The 23,493-nt window shown below is 31.9% G+C and overlaps 1 protein-coding gene across 1 annotated transcript; it reads right to left on the bottom strand.

Moving 5' to 3' along the window:
* Positions 1-20,790: 20,790 nt before the first annotated feature.
* LOC139855070 (probable indole-3-acetic acid-amido synthetase GH3.1) lies at positions 20,791-22,882 on the bottom strand. The gene is made up of 3 exons (XM_071844328.1): positions 22,566-22,882; positions 22,304-22,405; positions 20,791-22,156 (listed from the first exon to the last, which is right to left on the bottom strand). Exons 1-3 carry the CDS (start codon positions 22,880-22,882, stop codon positions 20,791-20,793), a joined length of 1,785 nt encoding a protein of 594 aa, XP_071700429.1.
* Between the last annotated feature and the right edge of the window lie 611 nt (positions 22,883-23,493).

Genomic DNA, 23,493 nt, shown 5'->3' with positions numbered 1-23,493 from the left:
GAACTATAAAACGCAAGGTCTGGTGCCGAATTCTTTTCACAATCATCATCAATCTTTCTCTACTCTCTCTCTATATATATTAATATTATTATTATTATTATTAAGATTAATATTATTAAGATTAATATTATTATTATTAATCATATTATCATTATTAGTAGTATTATCATTATTAGTATTATACATAAAATACTACGACGAGGTTCTGGTCGCATGTTTTCAAAACGAGTTTTTGAGAGGGATAGAGCTAAGGAAGTTATGGGTTATAGCTATGGAGGTTATGGGTATGGATCAGGGGTATAGCTCGTGAGGTCAACCTAGTGTTTATCGTCTCTGTTGCGTCTACGTACTTTCCTGCAATATTGAATCTCAATATTGATACGTGAGCACTCATAACTTAACTTTTATATATTATTAGTGTATCCCTGACTAGTGCTCGAGTAGATATGATTATGCTTTCATGTATGTTTAATTTAGTCGTTAGATAGTTTTGATGAATCATAAGTTTGATACATATGCTACTGAGATAAAGTATAGGATATGCATGTCGGTGGAAAGCTGGCGAAAAATTAATAACTTTTCATTTAGAACTCGTGTGATTTCGATGAACGGATTAAAAGATATAGTCAACTGAATTATTATTACTATCATCGTTATTATCGTCATTATAATTACTATCTAATTATTGTTATTATTATTATTATTATTATCATTATCATTATCGTTATTAATAAAATGTATTATCATTAAAAATTGTTAATTTTATTATTATTATTATCGTTATTATCGTTAAGGTTATAATTAGTATTATTATTTATCATTAAAATAGTTATTAGTATTATCATTAAAATTATCATAATATTTATTAAAACTAATATTAGTAACATTTAATTATTATGATTACTATTATTCTCACTATTATGAATGCGATATAAAAGATGACTAAAAGCTATTAACAAATTGATTAGGAAATAATGAGTATAAGTATCATGATGAAATTAAAATTTAAAGGTATTGATTTAGATAAAAATACCGTTTTCATTATTTTTATCATTATTATTATTAAAAGAATTATTAATATTAAAACTATCATTTTTATAAAAATTATTATTTATAGGAATATCATTGTTAATATAAAATATCATTATCATTTTAGTATTATTATTAATAAAAATTATCATTTTATATTAATATCATTTTTTATAAATATTGTTATTATTATTAGTAGAATAATAATAATTATTATTACAAAATAATACAACTTTTACGGACTATTGTTATTATCAATTTTATTTTATCAAATAAATATGTGATACAAAGATATTTTACTATGTGTAGTAAAATGACATTAATAATACCTATCATATTATTTTTATGATATTAAATGAACTTTATAAATTTTATTACTTAAGATATATAAAAGTATATTTTTATTATATAAATGTTAATATAAAATTTTAGTTATTAATAAATGAATTATATTATTTACTCTAATAAAATCTATTAAAAATATTTAAATATATAAAACGACTATATTTACACTATATAATAATCATGTATAGATTTTGGAAGTCATTTTGGTCAAGATGACTTTTGTTGACTTTTGCATATTAGTCTCGAGCATTAGGATTGTGGTACACTATGACTCGACTTTAATTGTTAGACAGATAATAACCAACGTACACACACACACACACACACACACACACACACACACACACACACACACATATATATATATATATATATATATATATATATATATAATTAATATAGGTTCGTGAATCCGAGGCCAACACTTGTTCAGTGCCGTCATATGCATTATTGCTACGAAATACAGTATAGTGAGTTTCATTTGCTCCCTTTTTAAATGATTTTGCAATATATATTTTTGGGCTGAGAATACATGCACTGCTTTTATAAATGTTTGACTAAATAGACACAAGTACTTGAAACTACATTATATGGTTGGATTATCGAAATCGAATATCGCCCCTTCAAGTCTGGTAACCTAAGAATTAGGGAAATGGCCCTAATTGACGCGAATCCTAAAGATAGATCTATGGGCCTAACAAACCCCATTCTGGAATTTGGAATGCTTTAGTACTTCGATTTTAAAAGGTGATTGTGATTGCCGTTATATAGTATACTTGCGAGTATGCGGGGGATATTCTATATGCATCCTTGTTAGTTCGGTTACCAGGTGTCCATCATATGAATGATTTTTATACACTTGCGAGTGTAATGATATTTATGAAATGAAAATCTTGTGGTCTATTAAAATTATGGAAATGATCGGTTATGTTAAACTAATGAACTCACCAACCTTTTGGTTGACACATTAAAGCATGTTTATTCTCAGGTATTAAAGAAATCTTCCGCTGTGCATTTGCTCATTTTAGAGATATTACTTAGAGTCATTCGTGGCATATTTCAAAAGATGTTGGATTCAAGTCATTGGGTTTAATAAAGATTATTATCAATTAAATGACAGATTAGGTCATTTATAGTTAGGATATTATGAAATGGTATGCATACCTGTCATCTTTCGATGTAATGAAAGTTGTCTTTTAAAAGCGAATGCAATGTTTGTAAAATGTATCATTTAGAGGTCAGATACCTCGCAATGTATCCATATGTTATTGTATTCGTCCTTATGGATTAGGACGGGTCGCTTCACACACGAAGAAGAGTAGTTAACAAGTAGATCAAGATACTTGAAGAGACGTGTGAGACGTGCCCCATAGGGAAGTGGTTATGGAGGATCCTTCTTTAGATCGTTCATTCAGGAGGCTATTAGGAAGGCAATGTTGATCGGTACTGACTGCTTTAGGCACCACATAAGTCTTAGTTCAGTCACGGATAGTTGGTCATCGTCATTTTTGCAAAAGAAGATGTTATGACGAATGACTGCCTTCCATGTCTCATATTCAATCCTAACATCACTGTTAAGAAGGCCCTCTTGACAAAGTATACTTAGTTTAAGATTTGAATTGAGAAAGTGAGAAGTAAGTGCCCTTCGTGGAATGAAACAAGGTAGGAGTTGTATACGATTTTGAGTAGTATAAAATTCAACTCCTCTAGATGGTACTTTGAGAATTTTCCCGAATTTTTTGAGAGTCAAGAGACATTCTTGATCAAACATTTTGAATTTTACTATGCGATTAGATGAGAATTCAAAGTTTGGGTAGAATTCTTTGACAAGAGTGGAAAGATATGAGTCTCAGGCATGAGAAAAGACTCACATCCTACTTTAACAAACAACTTTTGAGTAGTAGAGTAGTCATAGAAGAATACTTCACATTCTTCTTGTATGAGTCTTGAGTCATTACAAGATGTTTTCTTCAAGTCATTTGAGATTTTATTGATGACTCTAGAGACTTTCATATTTGAGTGATGTTTAGAATTAGAGAATAGAAAAGGTTTAGAGGAACTCATTACGTTGGGTGCATGAAGATCCTTGATGCCATTCTTAAAAGGAGGTTGAAAAGTAAATGACATTTCACACATTTGGGAGATTGATTTATCAAAGGGTTTCCAAACACAATTAATTATAATTGCATTTGGTCTTTGTATGCATGGGAATAGTATTTATTAGAAGTTGTTCCACATTTATTATAAAAGAAAGTGCCAGGGACACTGCGGTCGAGATCACGGCCGATTGTGATTCGACCGTGCGGGGTCTGTGAATAGTTTTGAAACACATAATATCATACAACCACGATAATGTCTTAAAGCAAAGGAAGTATGAATTAAAAATCCAGATTAAACAAGTTTTTAACACACATTGAGTTTCTCACTCACTCCCTTCATCAGCATTTCCACTTGATCCACACACAAATAACCTCAATATCCCTTTCAGTAGCTTCTTTACCTTGGATTGTTTTCTTGTGCATTCAATTAAACTTTTGTAAATGTGATTAAGTTTCCCACCAATATCCAAGTTGCTCATGGGATCAGGAGTTGCTTCCTCATCACTGTCTAAGATTTCAATTGCCCTTCTGATTGGCTCACTCGGTCCAACTACATTATCATTTTTCCTCTTTTTCGAAGATGGAGATTTTGAGACTCCTCCTTTTTTTAATGTAATCATGAGTCGGTCGAAGAGAATTAGGGTGACTAATTTTAAGGTGCTCGAACATTTTGTTAAGGTGCATTCCATAAGGAAGTCCTCGAGTGGTTTCAGTGATGAGATTGCTCATTCTTGAAGCCATGAGAAAAGTTATGTTAACAGGTTTCTTCTTTTCTAGGCACAATAGCAAGGCAAGCCGAGTGGCATGAATGTTGGCATGATTTACAGCTTTACAATACATGTTGTAGCTGATCACACTACTCCATAGTTCATACTTGGACTTTAGATGTTTTCCCAACACACCTTTTATGGCAATCTCCTCCTGTGAAGCATCTTCCTTACACAACATGTCAAGTAGTTCCTCTTCTGAAAAAAAGTTTGGAAGATTACTCATGTCGTGATAACGGTTGTAGAATTCTTCTCCTACCGATGGAACTCCCATTATTTTGCCGAACTCTTTCAGGGAGAATGTGTAATTTTTGTTGAGGAGATAGAAGAAGATTACCCCATTCTCGAAGGTAAAATTTGCGTAAAATTCCTGGATGAGGGTTGGATAGATTGGTCCATGAATAAAGAGAATTAGGGATGTCAATGGATCTAAAAAATTCGAGATCAGCGAGTACCCACGCCCGTGATGGGCGGATAAAATCAAAAATCATTACCCGCTGGTGGGCGATGGATTTAATATTGTACATGCTGAGGGGTCGCGGGTGGGTGATGGATATAATAGATCCGTTGCGGGTAAAATCCGATCCGAAAATCCGTAATACCCGTATGAATAATCCATGAATATACCCCTTCTAAAAGGGTGAAAATCACCACCATGAATAAATAGCCAGTATATAATAATTTACTCCGTATAAGATTCTACATTCCTCATATCATTTTGGTATCGAACTTTTTAGTGACTAGTGTATCCCACAACTACACATTAAATGTATTATATAATTAAAGCATGTTTTTGTTTGTTTTGTTTATTAGACTAATTTAACAATTTTATATTTTACCTATCACTTTAATAATTCGTCAACCTACTACTATATGATTAGTTTTAGCAGCTAAATTTTGCTTGAAAATTTTAAACATTGTAGCTTCACATATATTAACAATAAAAGTATAATTAATATATGTTTTAACATTTTATTATATCATAAACATGAGTATATGATTGCATGATTTTTTCATGTCAATTTGAATTATGTAATGATATTTATTTTTATTTTTTGAATATTTCAATTTACATATACTTCATGAATAAAATTCGCAGTTAAACCCGCGACCCGCGATTATGCTTCGGTACGAGCATGGATCTAAAAATAAATCCGTTAACCAAGATCCGCGGACTAATGGATCATCAAAAAATCTGCGGGTGCGGGTGATGGATGTAGTGGATCCGCATACACGACTCGCAGGTGCCATCCCTGGAGAGAATATGAAAGGACCCGTTCATATACATTATAAACGATTCATAATAGTTGATTACATCGCGAGGTATTTTGACCTCTATATGATACATTTTACAAACATTGCATTCATTTTTAAAAGACAAACTTTCTTTACAACGAAAGTTGACGGCATGCACACCATTTCATAATACATCCAACTATAATTGACATAATAATAATCTTGATGAACTCAATGACTCGAATGCAACGTCTTTCAAAATATGCCATGAATGACTCCAAGTAATATCCTTAAAATGAGCTAATGCACAGCGGAAGATTTCTTTAATACCTGAGAATAAACATGCTTTAAAGTGTCAACCAAAAGGTTGGTGAGTTCATAGGTTTATCATAACAATCATTTCAATATATTAATAGACCACAAGATTTCCGTTTATAAATATATGTACACTCGCAAGTGTATAAAAGTATTCTATAAGTTGTAGGCACCCGGTAACAAGCCTTAACGTTCATGTTTTACCCTCTGAAGTACACCAGATCAGGTGTGTTTAAAATAACCTCGAAGTACTAAAGCATCCCATAGTCAGGATGGGGTTTGTCAGGCCCAATAGATCTATCTTTAGGATTCGCGCCTACCGTACATAGACAAGTAGTTTAATGTTACCAAGCTAAGGGTATATTTCTGGTTTAAACCCACGTAGAATTAGTTTTAGTACTTGTGCCTATTTCGTAAAACATTTATAAAAACAGCGCATGTATTCTCAGTCCCAAAAATATATATAAAAGGGTGCAAATGAAACTCACCATACTGTATTTCGTAGTAAAAATACATATAATGTCATTTAACAAGTGCAAGGTTGGCCTCGGATTCACGAACCTATATTAATTATATATATTTATATGTTGGTCAATATTTGTCTAACAATTTTTGGTCAAGTCATAGTGTACCACAATCCTAATGCTCGAGACTAATATGCAAAAGTCAACAAAAGTCAACTTGACCCAAAATGACTTCTAACATTTATACGTGTTTATAACTTAACTATAGTCGTTTTATATATTTAAATATATTTATTAGATTTTATAATAATAAAAGTCATTTATTAATAAAAATTTATATTAACGTTTATATATGATAAAATATACTTTTATATATCTTAAGTAGTAAAATTTATAAAGTTCACTTAATATCTTAAAACTATAGTGGTAAGTATTATTAATGTAATTATATTACGCGTGGTAAAAATTATCTTTGTATCCCCTATTTATTTGATAAAATAATATTGATCATAATAATAATAAGTAAAAGTTGTATTATTTTGTAATAATAATTATTATTATTCTATAAAAAAATAACAATATTTATATTTACTAAAAATGTTATTATGATAAAATGATAATATTAACATAATAGTAATAATAATATTTTATAATAACAATGATATTTCTATTAAAATAATAACGACGATAGTAATAATAATCATTTTAACAATAATACTAAAATTCAGTTGACTATAACTTCAAATCCGTTCATCGAAACCATTCGATATCTAAATGAAAAGTTCTTAATTTTTCGCTAGCTTTCCAATGACATGCATATCATATACCCTATCTTAGTAGCATATGTATCTAATTCAGGATTCAACAAACCTATCTAAGGACAATATCGAATGTACAAGTATGCATAATCCTATATACTCGAGCACTAGTCAGGGATACACTATTGATATATAAAAGTTAAGTTATGAGTGCTCACGTATCAATATTGAGATTCAATATTGCAGGAAAGTACGTAGACGCAACGGAGATGATAAATACTAGATTGACCTCACGAGCATACCCATGAACCATACCCATCATCTCCATAGCTATAACCCATAATTTCTTTAGCTTCGACTCATTAAAAAAAAACTATTTTGAAATCACTCGGACATCACTCCGTCGTAATATTTTATGTATACTAATAATATCTTGAAATAATACAGAGCAAATATATATATATATATATATATATATGTAAATCGATTGAGAGAGTTTAGAGAAATATATTTTCAAGTTTCTATGAAATAATGAAACCTATTGAATTCTATTTATAATAGATTTTTGAATTATTAAAGTGAATTATTAAAGTATGAATTATTAAAGTGAATTATTAAAGTATGAATTATTAAAGTGAATTATTAAAGTATGAATTATTAAAGTGAATTATTAAAGTATGAATTATTAAAGTGAATTATTAAAGTATGAATTATTAAAGTGAATTATTAAAGTATGAATTATTAAAGTGAATTATTAAAGTTAAAGTAAAGTAAAAGTAAAGTAAAGGTAAAGTTAAAGTATAGTAAGAGTATAAAAACTATGTATGTATAATACGCGTATAAATATATATAATATTAATTTAAATCGTTATATATATTTAATGAAATAAAATATAAATATCGTTATATTTATTATACTGGTTAAGTAATGAGTTGTCAAAAGTGATTCTAGATATTTATAAAAGTTATATACGTTTTAATAATAAAGTTCTTTTTAAACTGAAAACGTTTTTGTACGTTTGAAAATAGATTAATAGAATATTATGGAAACCAATTCTCCACTAACTTTTGTCTAACTTTCGTAAATGACACTTTTTATTTTTATTTATAAATGGCTTTACAAATTATTCCGAATATCGTTAAGAGGAATAGATTTCTCAAATCATAGTGGACCTCTCAACAGATACTTGTAATCATAATTCAATGTTTCTGATAATTCAATCATTTAATATATATTTTTTTAATTTCGTCGATAATCATATTGAAAGAAATACGTTCATATAAAGCATTATACTTTTAAATACTTTGTTGACATTTTCAATTTATAACATATACACATATACATACATATTCATATATGTTCATTTAATGGTTCGTGAATCATTGGAATTTGGTCGAGGTTTAAATGAATGTATAAACATAGTTTAAAATCCTTGAGATTTAACTTAACAAACATTGCTTATCGTGTCAGAATAATATAAAGATAAAGTTTAAATTTAGTCGGAAATTTCCGGATCGTCACAGTACCTACCCGTTAAAGAAATTTCGTCCCCGAAATTTGATAGAGGTCGTTATGGCTAACAATGAGAATGTTATTATGACGATTATGAAGTTTTATCATGTCTAAGAAGTATGGATAAAATAATTCGATTACTCAAAGCGTATGAGGGAAGTTATCGTAAATGAAGGAAATAAGATTATAGTGATTCGTCATATCTTTTGACGTCATCACAATTGATCTCCGAATTTAAAGAAAATCTTTGTAATCTATGTTGGATTTGATGCTTCGGTGATTAAGGAGATTATGATTCTCTTCGAATTAATACGATAATCCATCTTGATTTCTCTGTCGGGTATTTCACTATAAATCCACCTCCTTCGTTTCCTTACAACTCACACCTTCTATTCTTTCTCCCTCAACTCATATTTTAAAGTATTTGTCAATATGCTTCATCCAGTACTGATTCTCGATATACTCCTCACTTTCATATCTGTCGTTCTTCTTTTTCATCTGCCTCCGGAAGAATCTATTTACTTCTACTATACTCTCGGTTTTATAGTGTTTTTAGTTCTTCCGTGTCTTTATATTGCTATATGCATCGATATATACGGTTTATAATTTTTGGGTGGTTGTTGGGTTTTATATCTTCCATTATATTTCAAAGCCCCTGCTTTTGTCTTCTATAATCATTGACATCCATAGTTAATGCTCCCTTCTATTTGCTGCGATTTATACTCCAATATCTATTTTGGAGTTTTGTCCTTTTGTTTCTTCTTCTTGCGATTAAGCAACGTTTGTAATGGTCCAGTATTCGCAGATATGAATTTCAGAATGAACATAGTTAATGTTCTAAGAAGGAAATGGTAATGGCACGATCTTGATTTGTTAATTTACCAGAATACCCTGAAAAGACCGAATCATCAAGAAAATACATTCTTGATATTTTTAGAGATTAAATAGAATACAAGAGTCGTGTAACATGGAACATGATGAAGGCATGGTCTGTGAATCGTCATGTCCCATTAGAAACTCAGCATGACTTACTGTAATATAATTACGTTGATCAAGTGTCATTATATTATACTAACTCATGCTTCAGTTCCCAACACTACTTCAAAACATTCATAATTTAAACTCGAAAGTTTATAGAATATAGAAACTAATAGTTTCTTATATGATGTAACACTGATAGCGTAAAGAGATAAATGATTTCAGATAAGATTAGTTGTGAAAATATCTTCAGAAATATCGCGGATATTTATAATGAAAGATATGATAATATCTTAGAATTTCTAATATTGATGGATGATGATGAAGATTTGTCTGTAAAGGTTTAGAATAAAGAGTAAGGTATTCGTTAATGACTTTAGCAGGCACTGAATCATTTGGATTCTTTGAAGGCAGATTTAGTCTTTGTGATTTGTCCACAGCCTCCTTCATAGTCTGTTCAATCCGTTTTCCAGTTCCAAACCTTCTCTTTTTCTCAGCTTTTCCACCTTACTATTCTTTGTCATCAAACTTTTTACTGTTAAGATCGTTTACAGTTTTTGATGCTTCGTCAGCATTTCAAGAACTAGTTTGCAATTCAAAATATTTTTCAGAACTTCACATTCAAAGTATGTAAGTCCAGGAGATAGACGTTTTACGTACACATATAACTGTTGGCGTAGACATGCTGCGAGATTTTAAAATACTGGTTACTGTTTATCGATGATTCGTATGACAATTCTCGTTACAAGATGCGAATGAGTAAATGATGTGATTTCAATAAATATAATGATTTTTCGAAAAGTCAAAGATAATTGAAGTTGTTGGCAAGTTTATTGCTAAGGTGGCGAGATATGAAAGGTCCCCAGTAACGATGACGAAAGGGCAACGTATCTATCGAGGTTATAATAAGACTAGTCCGACTGAAAAGTCGAAGTTGACTTGCTGGAGATGTGACAAAACTGTCTACTTTGAAAAGGAATTGAAAAGTCATTTTAGCTAATAAATGCCAAAGGGTCTGACACGGATACGCGTCGAACTATGACTTTGGCTTCGAGAGCTTTTTAGGTACATGAATGTAGGTAATATGTGGTTGGATCATCATCTCGATTGTTCATTATTTGAAGTGTCTTCGAAAACTCCGGAGAGTTTGAACACAGTTTGTAATCGTTAATATACATATGATGTTCTAACACGGTTTTGAAGTCAAAGTATAGCTTTGAAAGATGTAGGAATCTAAGAGTGATGTCTTCTGTTAAATCATGACTTGGATTTTGATTTGTCAAAATCAGAATGCGTAATCAAATTTGGGTGAGAATGGTTGCTTTGATTTCTATACAAGAATGTATATTGTTGTGAGATTTTGGGAGTATAGTTGATGATTTGCTTAATCAGATTCGAAAAATGTAATATATTAATTGTGAATTTATATATCTCTCGGGTATTACCTACCCGTTAAAAAAAAATTCACAATTAATATTTTGTACAACAGAATTTTATTACAGTCTTTATGAAAATATATATGTGCATATTTTCTTCAGATGTAACATAGATTTAATGAGTTAATATTAAATTAAACTCATTTGATTTACGGTTGAAACTAGAACTGAATAATCCCTAAAGACTTTAGAAATTACATAACTTTTACGGAGTATTTATTCAATAAAATTGAAATTATAAATTAATACTTCGTTATTTGTTGGTGTTTGTAACTCTTGCACCATATTCTCTAAAGCCACTACTCGAGCACGAAGCTCGTTGACTTCTTCTATTACACCGGGGTGATTTTCGGTTCGGACGAGCGGATAAATAAAATCTAGAATTTGATGTAGTATATAATCGTGACGAGATACTCTGAAAATGAGAGAGAAAATGGTGTTTCGGACCGGTTCGCCGGTAAGTGCTTCAGGTTCATCGCCAAGAGGGCAATGTGGTGGATGGAAGGGATCACCTTCTTCTTGTCTCCAATTATTGAGGAGGCTACGAACCTATCCCCAATTCATCCAGAATAGATGATGGCTAATTGGTTGATCCATTCCGGTCACACTGCTTTCGGAGCTTGAGTGGGATTCCATATCGGAATTCGAGGGACTTGAACTAATGACGAATTCCATTTCGTTCGATTGAATAAAGAATTTTTCGATATGAAATGATTTTTCGGCTATCGGGTGGTATTCTAATTACATAGAATATCTATATATATAGCGCAAAAGATTTCGTAGATTACGGAGGAAATTACGGGATATGTCAGGCAAAGTTTACAGTAACAGATACGCTAAAATATGGATTAGCAGATACGCTAAGATATGAATTTTGTCTATACATTATTCATGAAATCAATGCAGTAAGACGTGTCTAGACTAAGAATGATAAGCAGACAATTTCCGACAAAAATGATAAGCAAAACTTTTGACATGCAGACACGGTCGAAGTCCAGGCTCATTAATGCATCCTAACGACTATCAGTTAGACACACTAATGTAAACCTGGTTCGCTAAGACAACCGCTCTGATACCAACTGAAAGGACCCGTTCATATACATTATAAACGATTCATAATAGTTGATTACATCGCGAGGTATTTTGACCTCTATATGATACATTTTACAAACATTGCATTCGTTTTTAAAAGACAAACTTTCTTTACAACGAAAGTTGACGGCATGCACACCATTTCATAATACATCCAACTATAATTGACATAATAATAATCTTGATGAACTCAATGACTCGAATGCAACGTCTTTCAAAATATGCCATGAATGACTCCAAGTAATATCCTTAAAATGAGCTAATGCACAGCGGAAGATTTCTTTAATACCTGAGAATAAACATGCTTTAAAGTGTCAACCAAAAGGTTGGTGAGTTCATAGGTTTATCATAACAATCATTTCAATATATTAATAGACCACAAGATTTCCGTTTATAAATATATGTACACTCGCAAGTGTATAAAAGTATTCTATAAGTTGTAGGCACCCGGTAACAAGCCTTAACGTTCATGTTTTACCCTCTGAAGTACACCAGATCAGGTGTGTTTAAAATAACCTCGAAGTACTAAAGCATCCCATAGTCAGGATGGGGTTTGTCAGGCCCAATAGATCTATCTTTAGGATTCGCGCCTACCGTACATAGACAAGTAGTTTAATGTTACCAAGCTAAGGGTATATTTCTGGTTTAAACCCACGTAGAATTAGTTTTAGTACTTGTGCCTATTTCGTAAAACATTTATAAAAACAGCGCATGTATTCTCAGTCCCAAAAATATATATAAAAGGGAGCAAATGAAACTCACCATACTGTATTTCGTAGTAAAAATACATATAACGTCATTTAACAAGTGCAAGGTTGGCCTCGGATTCACGAACCTATATTAATTATATATATTTATATGTTGGTCAATATTTGTCTAACAATTTTTGGTCAAGTCATAGTGTACCACAATCCTAATGCTCGAGACTAATATGCAAAAGTCAACAAAAGTCAACTTGACCCAAAATGACTTCTAACATTTATACGTGTTTATAACTTAACTATAGTCGTTTTATATATTTAAATATATTTATTAGATTTTATAATAATAAAAGTCATTTATTAATAAAAATTTATATTAACGTTTATATATGATAAAATATACTTTTATATATCTTAAGTAGTAAAATTTATAAAGTTCACTTAATATCTTAAAACTATAGTGGTAAGTATTATTAATGTAATTATATTACGCGTCGTAAAAATTATCTTTGTATCTCCTATTTATTTGATAAAATAATATTGATCATAATAATAATAAGTAAAAGTTGTATTATTTTGTAATAATAATTATTATTATTCTATAAAAAAATAACAATATTTATATTTACTAAAAATGTTATTATGATAAAATGATAATATTAACATAATAGTAATAATAATATTTTATAATAACAATGATATTTCTATTAAAATAATAACGACGATAGTAATAATAATCATTTTAACAATAATACTAAAATTCAGTTGACTATAACTTCAAATCCGTTCATCGAAACCATTCGATATCTAAATGAAAAGTTCTTAATTTTTCGCTAGCTTTCCAATGACATGCATATCATATACCCTATCTTAGTAGCATATGTATCTAATTCAGGATTCAACAAACCTATCTAAGGACAATATCGAATGTACAAGTATGCATAATCCTATATACTCGAGCACTAGTCAGGGATACACTATTGATATATAAAAGTTAAGTTATGAGTGCTCACGTATCAATATTGAGATTCAATATTGCAGGAAAGTACGTAGACGCAACGGAGATGATAAACACTAGATTGACCTCACGAGCATACCCATGAACCATACCCATCATCTCCATAGCTATAACCCATAATTTCTTTAGCTTCGACTCATTCAAAAAAAACTATTTTGAAATCACTCGGACATCACTCCGTCGTAATATTTTATGTATACTAATAATATCTTGAAATAATACAGAGCAAATATATATATATATATATGTAAATCGATTGAGAGAGTTTAGAGAAATATATTTTCAAGTTTCTATGAAATAATGAAACCTATTGAATTCTATTTATAATAGATTTTTGAATTATTAAAGTGAATTATTAAAGTATGAATTATTAAAGTGAATTATTAAAGTATGAATTATTAAAGTGAATTATTAAAGTATGAATTATTAAAGTGAATTATTAAAGTATGAATTATTAAAGTGAATTATTAAAGTATGAATTATTAAAGTGAATTATTAAAGTATGAATTATTAAAGTGAATTATTAAAGTTAAAGTAAAGTAAAAGTAAAGTAAAGGTAAAGTTAAAGTATAGTAAGAGTATAAAAACTATGTATGTATAATACGCGTATAAATATATATAATATTAATTTAAATCGTTATATATATTTAATGAAATAAAATATAAATATCGTTATATTTATTATACTGGTTAAGTAATGAGTTGTCAAAAGTGATTCTAGATATTTATAAAAGTTATATACGTTTTAATAATAAAGTTCTTTTTAAACTGAAAACGTTTTTGTACGTTTGAAAATAGATTAATAGAATATTATGGAAACCAATTCTCCACTAACTTTTGTCTAACTTTCGTAAATGACACTTTTTATTTTTATTTATAAATGGCTTTACAAATTATTCCGAATATCGTTAAGAGGAATAGATTTCTCAAATCATAGTGGACCTCTCAACAGATACTTGTAATCATAATTCAATGTTTCTGATAATTCAATCATTTAATATATTTTTTTTTAATTTCGTCGATAATCATATTGAAAGAAATACGTTCATATAAAGCATTATACTTTTAAATACTTTGTTGACATTTTCAATTTATAACATATACACATATACATACATATTCATATATGTTCATTTAATGGTTCGTGAATCATTGGAATTTGGTCGAGGTTTAAATGAATGTATAAACATAGTTTAAAATCCTTGAGATTTAACTTAACAAACATTGCTTATCGTGTCAGAATAATATAAAGATAAAGTTTAAATTTAGTCGGAAATTTCCGGGTCGTCACAGAATAGATTCCCACATGAGTGTTGAAAATGCAGTGACGAGCTCAGTTAGTTTACTGTGAGCAACTCTTCTTCCTTCAGCAATTGTTCTGTCACTCATGAATTGTACATTGTATTTCAGTTTGGCATTTAACATTTTTGGAAAATCGTATGCTTTCTTTCCTCTTGACTCTGCGTCTTTAGTTCTTGCCATTTCCTGTACAACAACACTTTAAATCAAAGTGAACGTACAAATGATACAATTGTGTTATCAATGTTTTGCAAACTTTAGCTAATCATGAGTACACTAGTGTTCTTGTGTTAGCTTTTCTTCACATTCTTGCCCTCTTTTGGTAAGAATGTGTTTGCAACTATATGAATATATGTTCTCACATTATTCATACAAAACAATGATTTGCAAACTTAGTTATCATCAGTACCTAGTGTTTTGATGTTAACATTCTTCACATTCTCACCCTCTTTTGGAGACAATGCGTTTGCACTTTAGATTATTTGTGGTTTTCATAATGTTCACATGGATTCGTGTTTTGAAAATTCGAGTTTCATCAATACACAATTGTAAGTTTGACTTTCATCAACATAGGTGTTTTGATGTTATCAATTTCTATATTATTACTTCTTCATTAGTGATAATGTGTTTGAATCATGTGAACAATTAACTTATGAAAACCTAATCTAGTTGTATGATGAACCATAGAATTCAAAGTCTTAAATTGATACAATGTTAATCATGATTTCAAAGGTTTTTGAGGTTTTCATGAGCACAATTGATTATTAGCATCGATTTGAGTGGGAACTTCGAATTAGGCTTTCTTCAAGTAATGTTTGAAGAATTCATCATACTAACACAATTCAATGAGGAGAATTCATAGATTAATCTTACCGAGATTGACGATTAGAGATGAGAAGGAGTAGATTCGTCGGTGTGCGGTTGAAGATCTGGAGCCGTGGAAGAGAGGGAAATAAAAACGATTTTTGAATGGAAATACGGAATGAATCATGGAGGAGGTTTAAACACCCGTAAGTACCCGTGCGATCAAACTAAGGTCGACCGTGGGGTGGACCGTGGTGATTTTCTGCGGTTTACTCTGCGGTCTGCCGTGGGTTGATCGTGCAGCATGGAATAGTAGATTCTTGCCCATTTCTTCACATCGAGTGCGTTTTGGTGATTTTGTCAATTTCAAAGAATACTTGAGGACAAGCTTTCTTTGCTTAACATTGTATGATCACATCCAACCAATGTTTCATTATCAATGGCATGTATGTAGGCATATATACATATTTATATATATAGTTACACATATATTATACAAATAAGACACATTGTTCCACAACTAGCATGCAATCCATTCAAGTAAGCATATATTCTTAAGTTAAGCATAATCTTACTGAGAAATCATTTTAACTATTTAGAGAATGTGCAATTTTGAAATTGTGACATATTGACTTAAAACATATTAAGTTTAAAAGCACAATCCTCTTTTCGTAGTTTTAATTAATGATTATCATTTATTCTAAGAATACCCAACCCTTGACTTATTCCTCCTATAGACTTGCTAGCTTTGTTTACCCTTCCTAGTTTTTCAACTTTCTTGATAATTGATCTCGGACTTAGAGTACATTGCTTGTGTTTACTAGAACTGTGACTAGTTTTCAAAACAATTTCATCTTTAAAACAATTTTTATCATTTAAAGATCTTTTCAAATAATTGTTTTCATCACTTAAAATTTTGTTGAGTTGATTTACTCTTTGCAATTCTTTTTCCAACATTTTTACTTTGTCACAACTTCTAGTATACACAAATTTTACCGCTTTGTACTCATCTAGCAAATCTTCATAATTAGAAGGATAGAATACATGTACCTCATTACTTTGGACGCTTGAGCTTTCGCCTTCTTCTTCTTGATATCATGATTCCATTTCATCTTCACTACGAGCATCTACTTGAAGAATATCTTAAACCCATGAGATAAAACTCTTCATCTTCATATCTATCTTGATCAACCAAACAATTCCCATCAAGACATTTAAGTCTTGTTACCTTTTCTTCAAACCCATTATTCCTTGACCAACTAGAAGCTTCTTCTTCTTGAGGACATAGTGAATCCCAACATTCCTTTGCACTTTCATATGAAAGCATTTTAACCCTTTCTTCACTAGGAAGAACTCTATGAAGAAGTGACATAACATCAACTTGCTTTTGCACTTTGTTCACTACTTCACTATTTTGGAATGTTGAATTCACCATGTTTGAAGATTCTCGAAAAATAAGGTTTCCTTCCTTGATGATTCTCCACATGTCATAATGTCTTGATTTGACATAGATCTCGAATCTTCTCTTCCACACATAGACATTCTTTCTATCAAAGATTGGTGCTTCATTAGCCAATCTCTCATGATATGCCATCGTTTGAGTTAATCCCAAGAATGTTTGACTCGGGTTTTTGCCCAATATGATTTTTGACTAAATCAAAAATGTTACTAGAACAAATGTACGAGCAACCGCTCTGATACCAATTGTAAGTAACTAGAGGGGGGGGGGGTGAATAGTTACTTAATACGATTTTAAAAACTTTTTCGATAATCAATATGATATGAACGATATTTGATCATGTTAGTCAACTCAAACTAATGTGTGGTGTGTTTATGTTTGTAATGATGCGGAAATTAAAGTATAGAACATAAACACAAGGATTTATAGTGATTCGGGTGGATCTAGTCCACCTTAATCCACTCCCCGATTTACTAATCGGGATTTGTTGCTTCACTAAGCACTTTTCCTTAAATCCGGTGGAGATCCGATTTACAAGCCTTGTACTTCTCCTTAGACAACAAAACTAATCTCTCTATTCCTTTGAAGGATTACCTCCAACTTAGATCAACTTATCTTCAACTTGGACAAGTATTAATCTCCAATGATATTAATCAACTCCCTAGTTCCCTTTAAGAAAGATGATAGCTAAGCTAGCATATGCCCCTAATTACAAAGTACAATGACTTTTCCTTTTCTAGTGATGATAATCCTAAGACAATTCTAAGAATTATTACATCACTATGCAAACTTACAAAGATTAGAATTTGAAAGTAAGTTTACAATGACCCCTTTTATAATCTATGAGATTATAAAACTTCTCTTGCATTAATCACAAACATATGTAGAAGTATTATGTTCTTGTGATTCTCTGATGAATTTGAGTTGTAGCATGCAAGAGGTCCAAGTCTTCAAAGTTCTCCAAGTCTTGCTATTTATATGGAGAGATAAAAAGTCAGCCCTGTCTGCGGCTTGGCTCACGGTCGACCGCGGGTCGACAGAGCGTGCTTCAGTCCAAAACATATATATGTTGTATTGCCATTTAAATCAGTTTTGGACATCACTCTTTGGACTCTTTACTTCATTTAACACCTGCAAAAGATAACCAACATCCTATACAAGTACTATATGCATTAAATGTCCATTTACCTTAGATGGATTGCTTTGTAGTGACTTATCATGTCCAAGTGAAAAGTCTAACATTCTTGGATACAAGACATGATAATCATTTGAGGCAATCTCAGTTTTGTCATAATCCTTTAGGGTTGGTCAACATGTCATTGATAACACAAACCTACTTTAATCAGAAAGCATGCTAGTATTCAGATTTGAAATTGTTTGTAATTAATTAAGTGTATTAATGATGTCTTGACAAATTAAGCATGTAATAACAATTAAGCATGTTGCAAGACATCAAGTTAATCAAGTTTAAACTTATTCATAAACTTAATTTTAGACTTAAGCAAACCTATGTGTGTTAATATTTCATTGTCCGTTAAGTTTACTAGATTATGACAATTTACAATTTGTCCAAGTAACACATGCATATATTGAAGTAGTCCAAATACTAGTTCCAACTTGTAACAAATAGCAAGACAAGTTTGATACATATACATATTAACTTACTACTTATCACTTAGCACTTTTAATCAAATAGTCAAGTAATACACATGTACTAATAACAAGTAGTCAAGTAATATTCATGTAAGGACTAGCAAGAAATCATTGAAATAGTCTAAGAATTAAGCATAACATAGCATGAAACTAACACAAGTAAGTTTTACTTGCAAAGTGGCAATTACAAGATTAATGTATAAGCATACATTAATATCCAACACATGTATAAGGAAAGAGCAATTCTTGGTTGAGACTTAGTGACCATCCTAAGAATGTCTAGATACATTTTAGGTATACATGTTTTCTTATAACACTTATGTATTATCCTTAACCTAAGATTAATGGTCATTAAGGTGTCATTATGCGTGATTAACCAAGATTAGTGTTCTAGTGACCAAAACACCTTTGGTAATGAAGAAGGCAATTATCCTAAGCATGTTTGAACAGGTTTCATGAATTATAGATGCCCGGAAGTGGTCAAACATTTTTCGATCAAAAAATGGATAGAAGGTTTCTGCGATCGACCCACAGTCATCCGTGGAGTCGACCGTGCATCCCTGATTTCACAAATCTAGGTGCAGGTCTCCACGGTCTGACCTGCGGTCGACCGTGGTTCAGCCGTGTTCCCTGTTTTTCATTTTAGGCTTTCTTTGGTTTTTGGTCTTTTGCTAGATCAAGTGTGGATTAGATTGATGATTTATGTCAAGATGTCTACCATCATCTTTAGTTATGTTCATATGTCATCATCAAAACACTTATTGTTATGGGTTAAGATTAGTATAGTCATTAAGCATAATCCCATGTTAACCCACATTCTCCCCCAACAAGATCTTGAAATTGTTATTCGGTGGGTATTGGATTGGGGACGACTGTAGATGAATAATACAGAGCTAGGGTTGTGGGGATGTGTAAACTAAGAATGTAACCCTAAACTCATATACATACTGTATGCAGCGACAGTCAGTCGACTGACTTAGTCAATCGATCGACTGTCTTGTTAGTCGATCGAAGATTAACTTGTACCGACCTACACCAATCTATTGATGGTGGCAGTCGATCGTATTAGCAATATAACTTGAATATCACGATTGACAAAATTATAGGATATATATTATTCCTGTTATATAGATTGTTTCCTTCTTGTATTTGTTTCCTATTCAAACATGTATTGATCGTTACGTTGATTGGAAGAGTTCCGTGAGAGGGTGTAGGATTTGTCGACATAATGAAAGTCGACGTTTAGGGGTTTTGAGAAAATATAAGACGACAGATTTTCTTGAGAGGTGAAGAGGGATTAGGCCGATACCATATTAAGGTTTAATTCTCCACACCTTTGTGGGATATTTATTGATCAATATATATAGGATACAATACATTTTTGAATAGGAAACAAATACAACAAGGAAACAATCTATATAATAGGAATAATATATATCTTATAATTCTGTCAATCGTGATCTTCAAGTTATGTCGCTAATAGATCGACTGTATGGCCAACTTAATTATTAATTTTAACATTCACGATAATAAACAAACATTCAATAGTCAACTTACGATATTACAAGTTCAATAATACGAAATAGATGTTCAAATATAATAGAAGTACGGATTACAAATATATACTAACATTTATCGAAAGAAAGCTCATACCCATGCAAAATGAAAGACAATAAAAATCATGTTTCTTTTTATTCCAAGATAATTCATAAGTCATACCCATCCATAAAAGAAAAACAAAGATAAAACCAAAAATTCGCTAATAATAGATATGTAATAATCACATGCATGTTTCTTGCATCTGACTTTGAGTTGACGAACACCTCAAGGACGACTTTCGGGAGTCCAATGCGGAAGACTCGGGCTGAAATACGACGCCACCACCCTTGAGTCCAACAACTCCGTTATCGGACTGCAGAAACTTACACATCTCGGCACTTTATACTGATTAATTGATGCCCCTCTTGACATTGCGTAATCCATCATTTCTTCAAACGTACCATTTTTCACCACTCGGAGCTCCAATGGCCCGATTGAATTGCACTCGACCCGACCCTGTCTATACACCGCATTCATAGATTCCTCCATTTCCAAACAACACTGCTCCAATACTTTATCGGTTGGGTAATTCGTTGGATCTTTCACTAATAATTCCCAATGAATCACGTAATGACCCGGGATACCTCGAGTATCCCCGTAGCTAGTGTACTCGACAACGGTTGTGTCGAACTCGTTCAACAATTTGGAAGCATTAGTTATGGCGGATTGCAGTTCGGGTTCGGTCGTTTTATCTGAATCAATACTGAGAAGAACATCTTTTCGTCTCACGAAATGGAACTGTGGGGCCGAGTTGTGGAAACCAGTGACTCGGAGAATATCGCCAACGCGGTATCTGTAAAGACCTGCGTATGTGGTGACAACCAGCTCGTATTCCTTTCCCATTTCCACATTCACCAGATCCACCAAATGATCTTTGTTGGACTCGAAATGTGGTTCCTGGGGAAGGAACTCAAAGTAAGCCATGTTTGGTATTATGGTGTAGGAAACATCAGATGGTTCACATAATGGGTTTAAGTTGAGCCCGAAATAACACTCAGAAGATGCGTACATTGTGCAAACCTTCGGTAACCCGCCACTGTAGTAATCGAGGGTGGGAATATATTGAGCCATTGCACCGGTAACGATTACTTCAAGATATTTTGCATTAGGCCAAATTCGAGGAATAATTCTCTCCCAATTTTCCTTTGAGCATTCAGATTCGATAATATTTTCAAGATTTGGATCGGGTCTGAGAACCCGAGCCATGCAACGTTGGATATCCGGATCAGATATCTTTAGATTGAGTGTTCCGGTCCGGATATCATGACAGAGTTCCTTCCAGTGAAGTTGAAGGAAACGAATTGCTCGAAGGAGACCAGAGGCAAAGATGGCTCCAAGACGAAGAACTTGTTCACGGTCATACAAACCGCAAAGCATTTGAGCATACATGCTCTGGTAAGAATCCTGGCAGAGAATGGCCTCATTTGGGCTAGTGTAGACATTGAACGGGTCGTACGGTCGGGCCTTGAAATGCTCACTTTTGTAGTAACTTGTAAGAACGGGCCGGGCCAGTAGCCCACCTGGAGTCACCGTTTCTGATTTGACAAACAAAAAGTATAGCCCTTTTCCCTCGTCCAAACCTGGCATGTACCTATTTAAAATAAAAAATATAGTCCATTAATTATAATTAATTAATTAATTATTATGGGTTCATTTGATACAAATAAGCATGCCTAAAATATATATCTGCCTGCAAATTATTAATAACTGGTAATCCGAATTAAATAACCGCACGTACATGTTCATTACAGGCATGAGAAGACTATATAGTAGTTGACGTCGATCCAAATCTTCATGAATCGTGGGCATCAGCTTTCTTTCACCACCAGAAGTACCAGAGCTGCATTAATTAAACCAACACATATATATATATATTAACATTTGCGATTAGAAAAAAGAAGTAAAGTTTCATGCAAGAAAACTTCCAAGTTGTTACGGAGTATTAAACTAATTAAATAAAAAATGTTCAAGTTCTGTTTCGGCTTAATTAAATTAATAACCTTGTAAGGAACTCAGATATCGGATGAGCCGATAAGATTGGAGAACGATCACCATTTGCTATGCGTTGAATAAGAGGCTCAAGATCCTCATAATCCACTATCGGAATCTTTGCTTTGAAAGTATTCCGATCGGTGGAGTTGTTAAGACCGTAGTATGTGAGATACTCGGACTCAGTATTTAGACCGAGTATCTCAGTCAAAACCTTAGCCTGAACGGCGTCAGCGTTTGTCGTCATATCCTCAATGAACTTAAGAGCCTTCTCATGTTTCTCGCTCACATGAGAAGACGAAGGAGAATTTGGGGCATTCGTTGCCATGTGATCAGGTTTTGTTTTTTTTTTTGGTTACAAATGAATTAATTGAAGGATTTTGATCAGGTGGTGAGAAATGGAGATGAAAGGAAGAGTTTATATAGTGACCAGATGAATGTATAGTACGTTTGGATATTGGACCATTAAAAGTCACATGACATGTCACGGGTGGCCCACATATTGGATGTTGGTCACGCGTTCAGCCATCCATACTACGGGGTAATTCACAACTTCATGCTTTGTACTTGTTATCGAATCATATTTTTTGTCCTTTCATTACACTACTCTGTAATTCAAAACCTGACGAAAAAACAAAAATTGAAAAACATGGTTAGTGTGTTTCTTAACCTTTATGTCATTTTGTAGAATAAAAATGTTGTTATCCTGTTAAATATAATAGAATACAACTGTAAGGTGTCTAAGGATCACCAGTTACACGCATTACCAACAAGAAATTCTTGATGCAGTTGGGCAGGTAATTATATTACGGGTTTATGATAGCTAGCCTTATAAGTTATTCTTAAATTTACACAAGCAAAATTTGTTTCTACTTTGTTGATAACTACATGTACTATTAATAATCACCATCAACTATTATAGTACCCCAAATGCATCAA

The sequence above is a fragment of the Rutidosis leptorrhynchoides genome, chromosome 1 (assembly GCF_046630445.1).
Source record: "Rutidosis leptorrhynchoides isolate AG116_Rl617_1_P2 chromosome 1, CSIRO_AGI_Rlap_v1, whole genome shotgun sequence".
Taxonomy (NCBI): Eukaryota; Viridiplantae; Streptophyta; class Magnoliopsida; order Asterales; family Asteraceae; genus Rutidosis; species Rutidosis leptorrhynchoides.
Note: the sequence above shows the minus strand (reverse complement) of the source record. Positions and strands in the feature narration are given on the sequence as shown.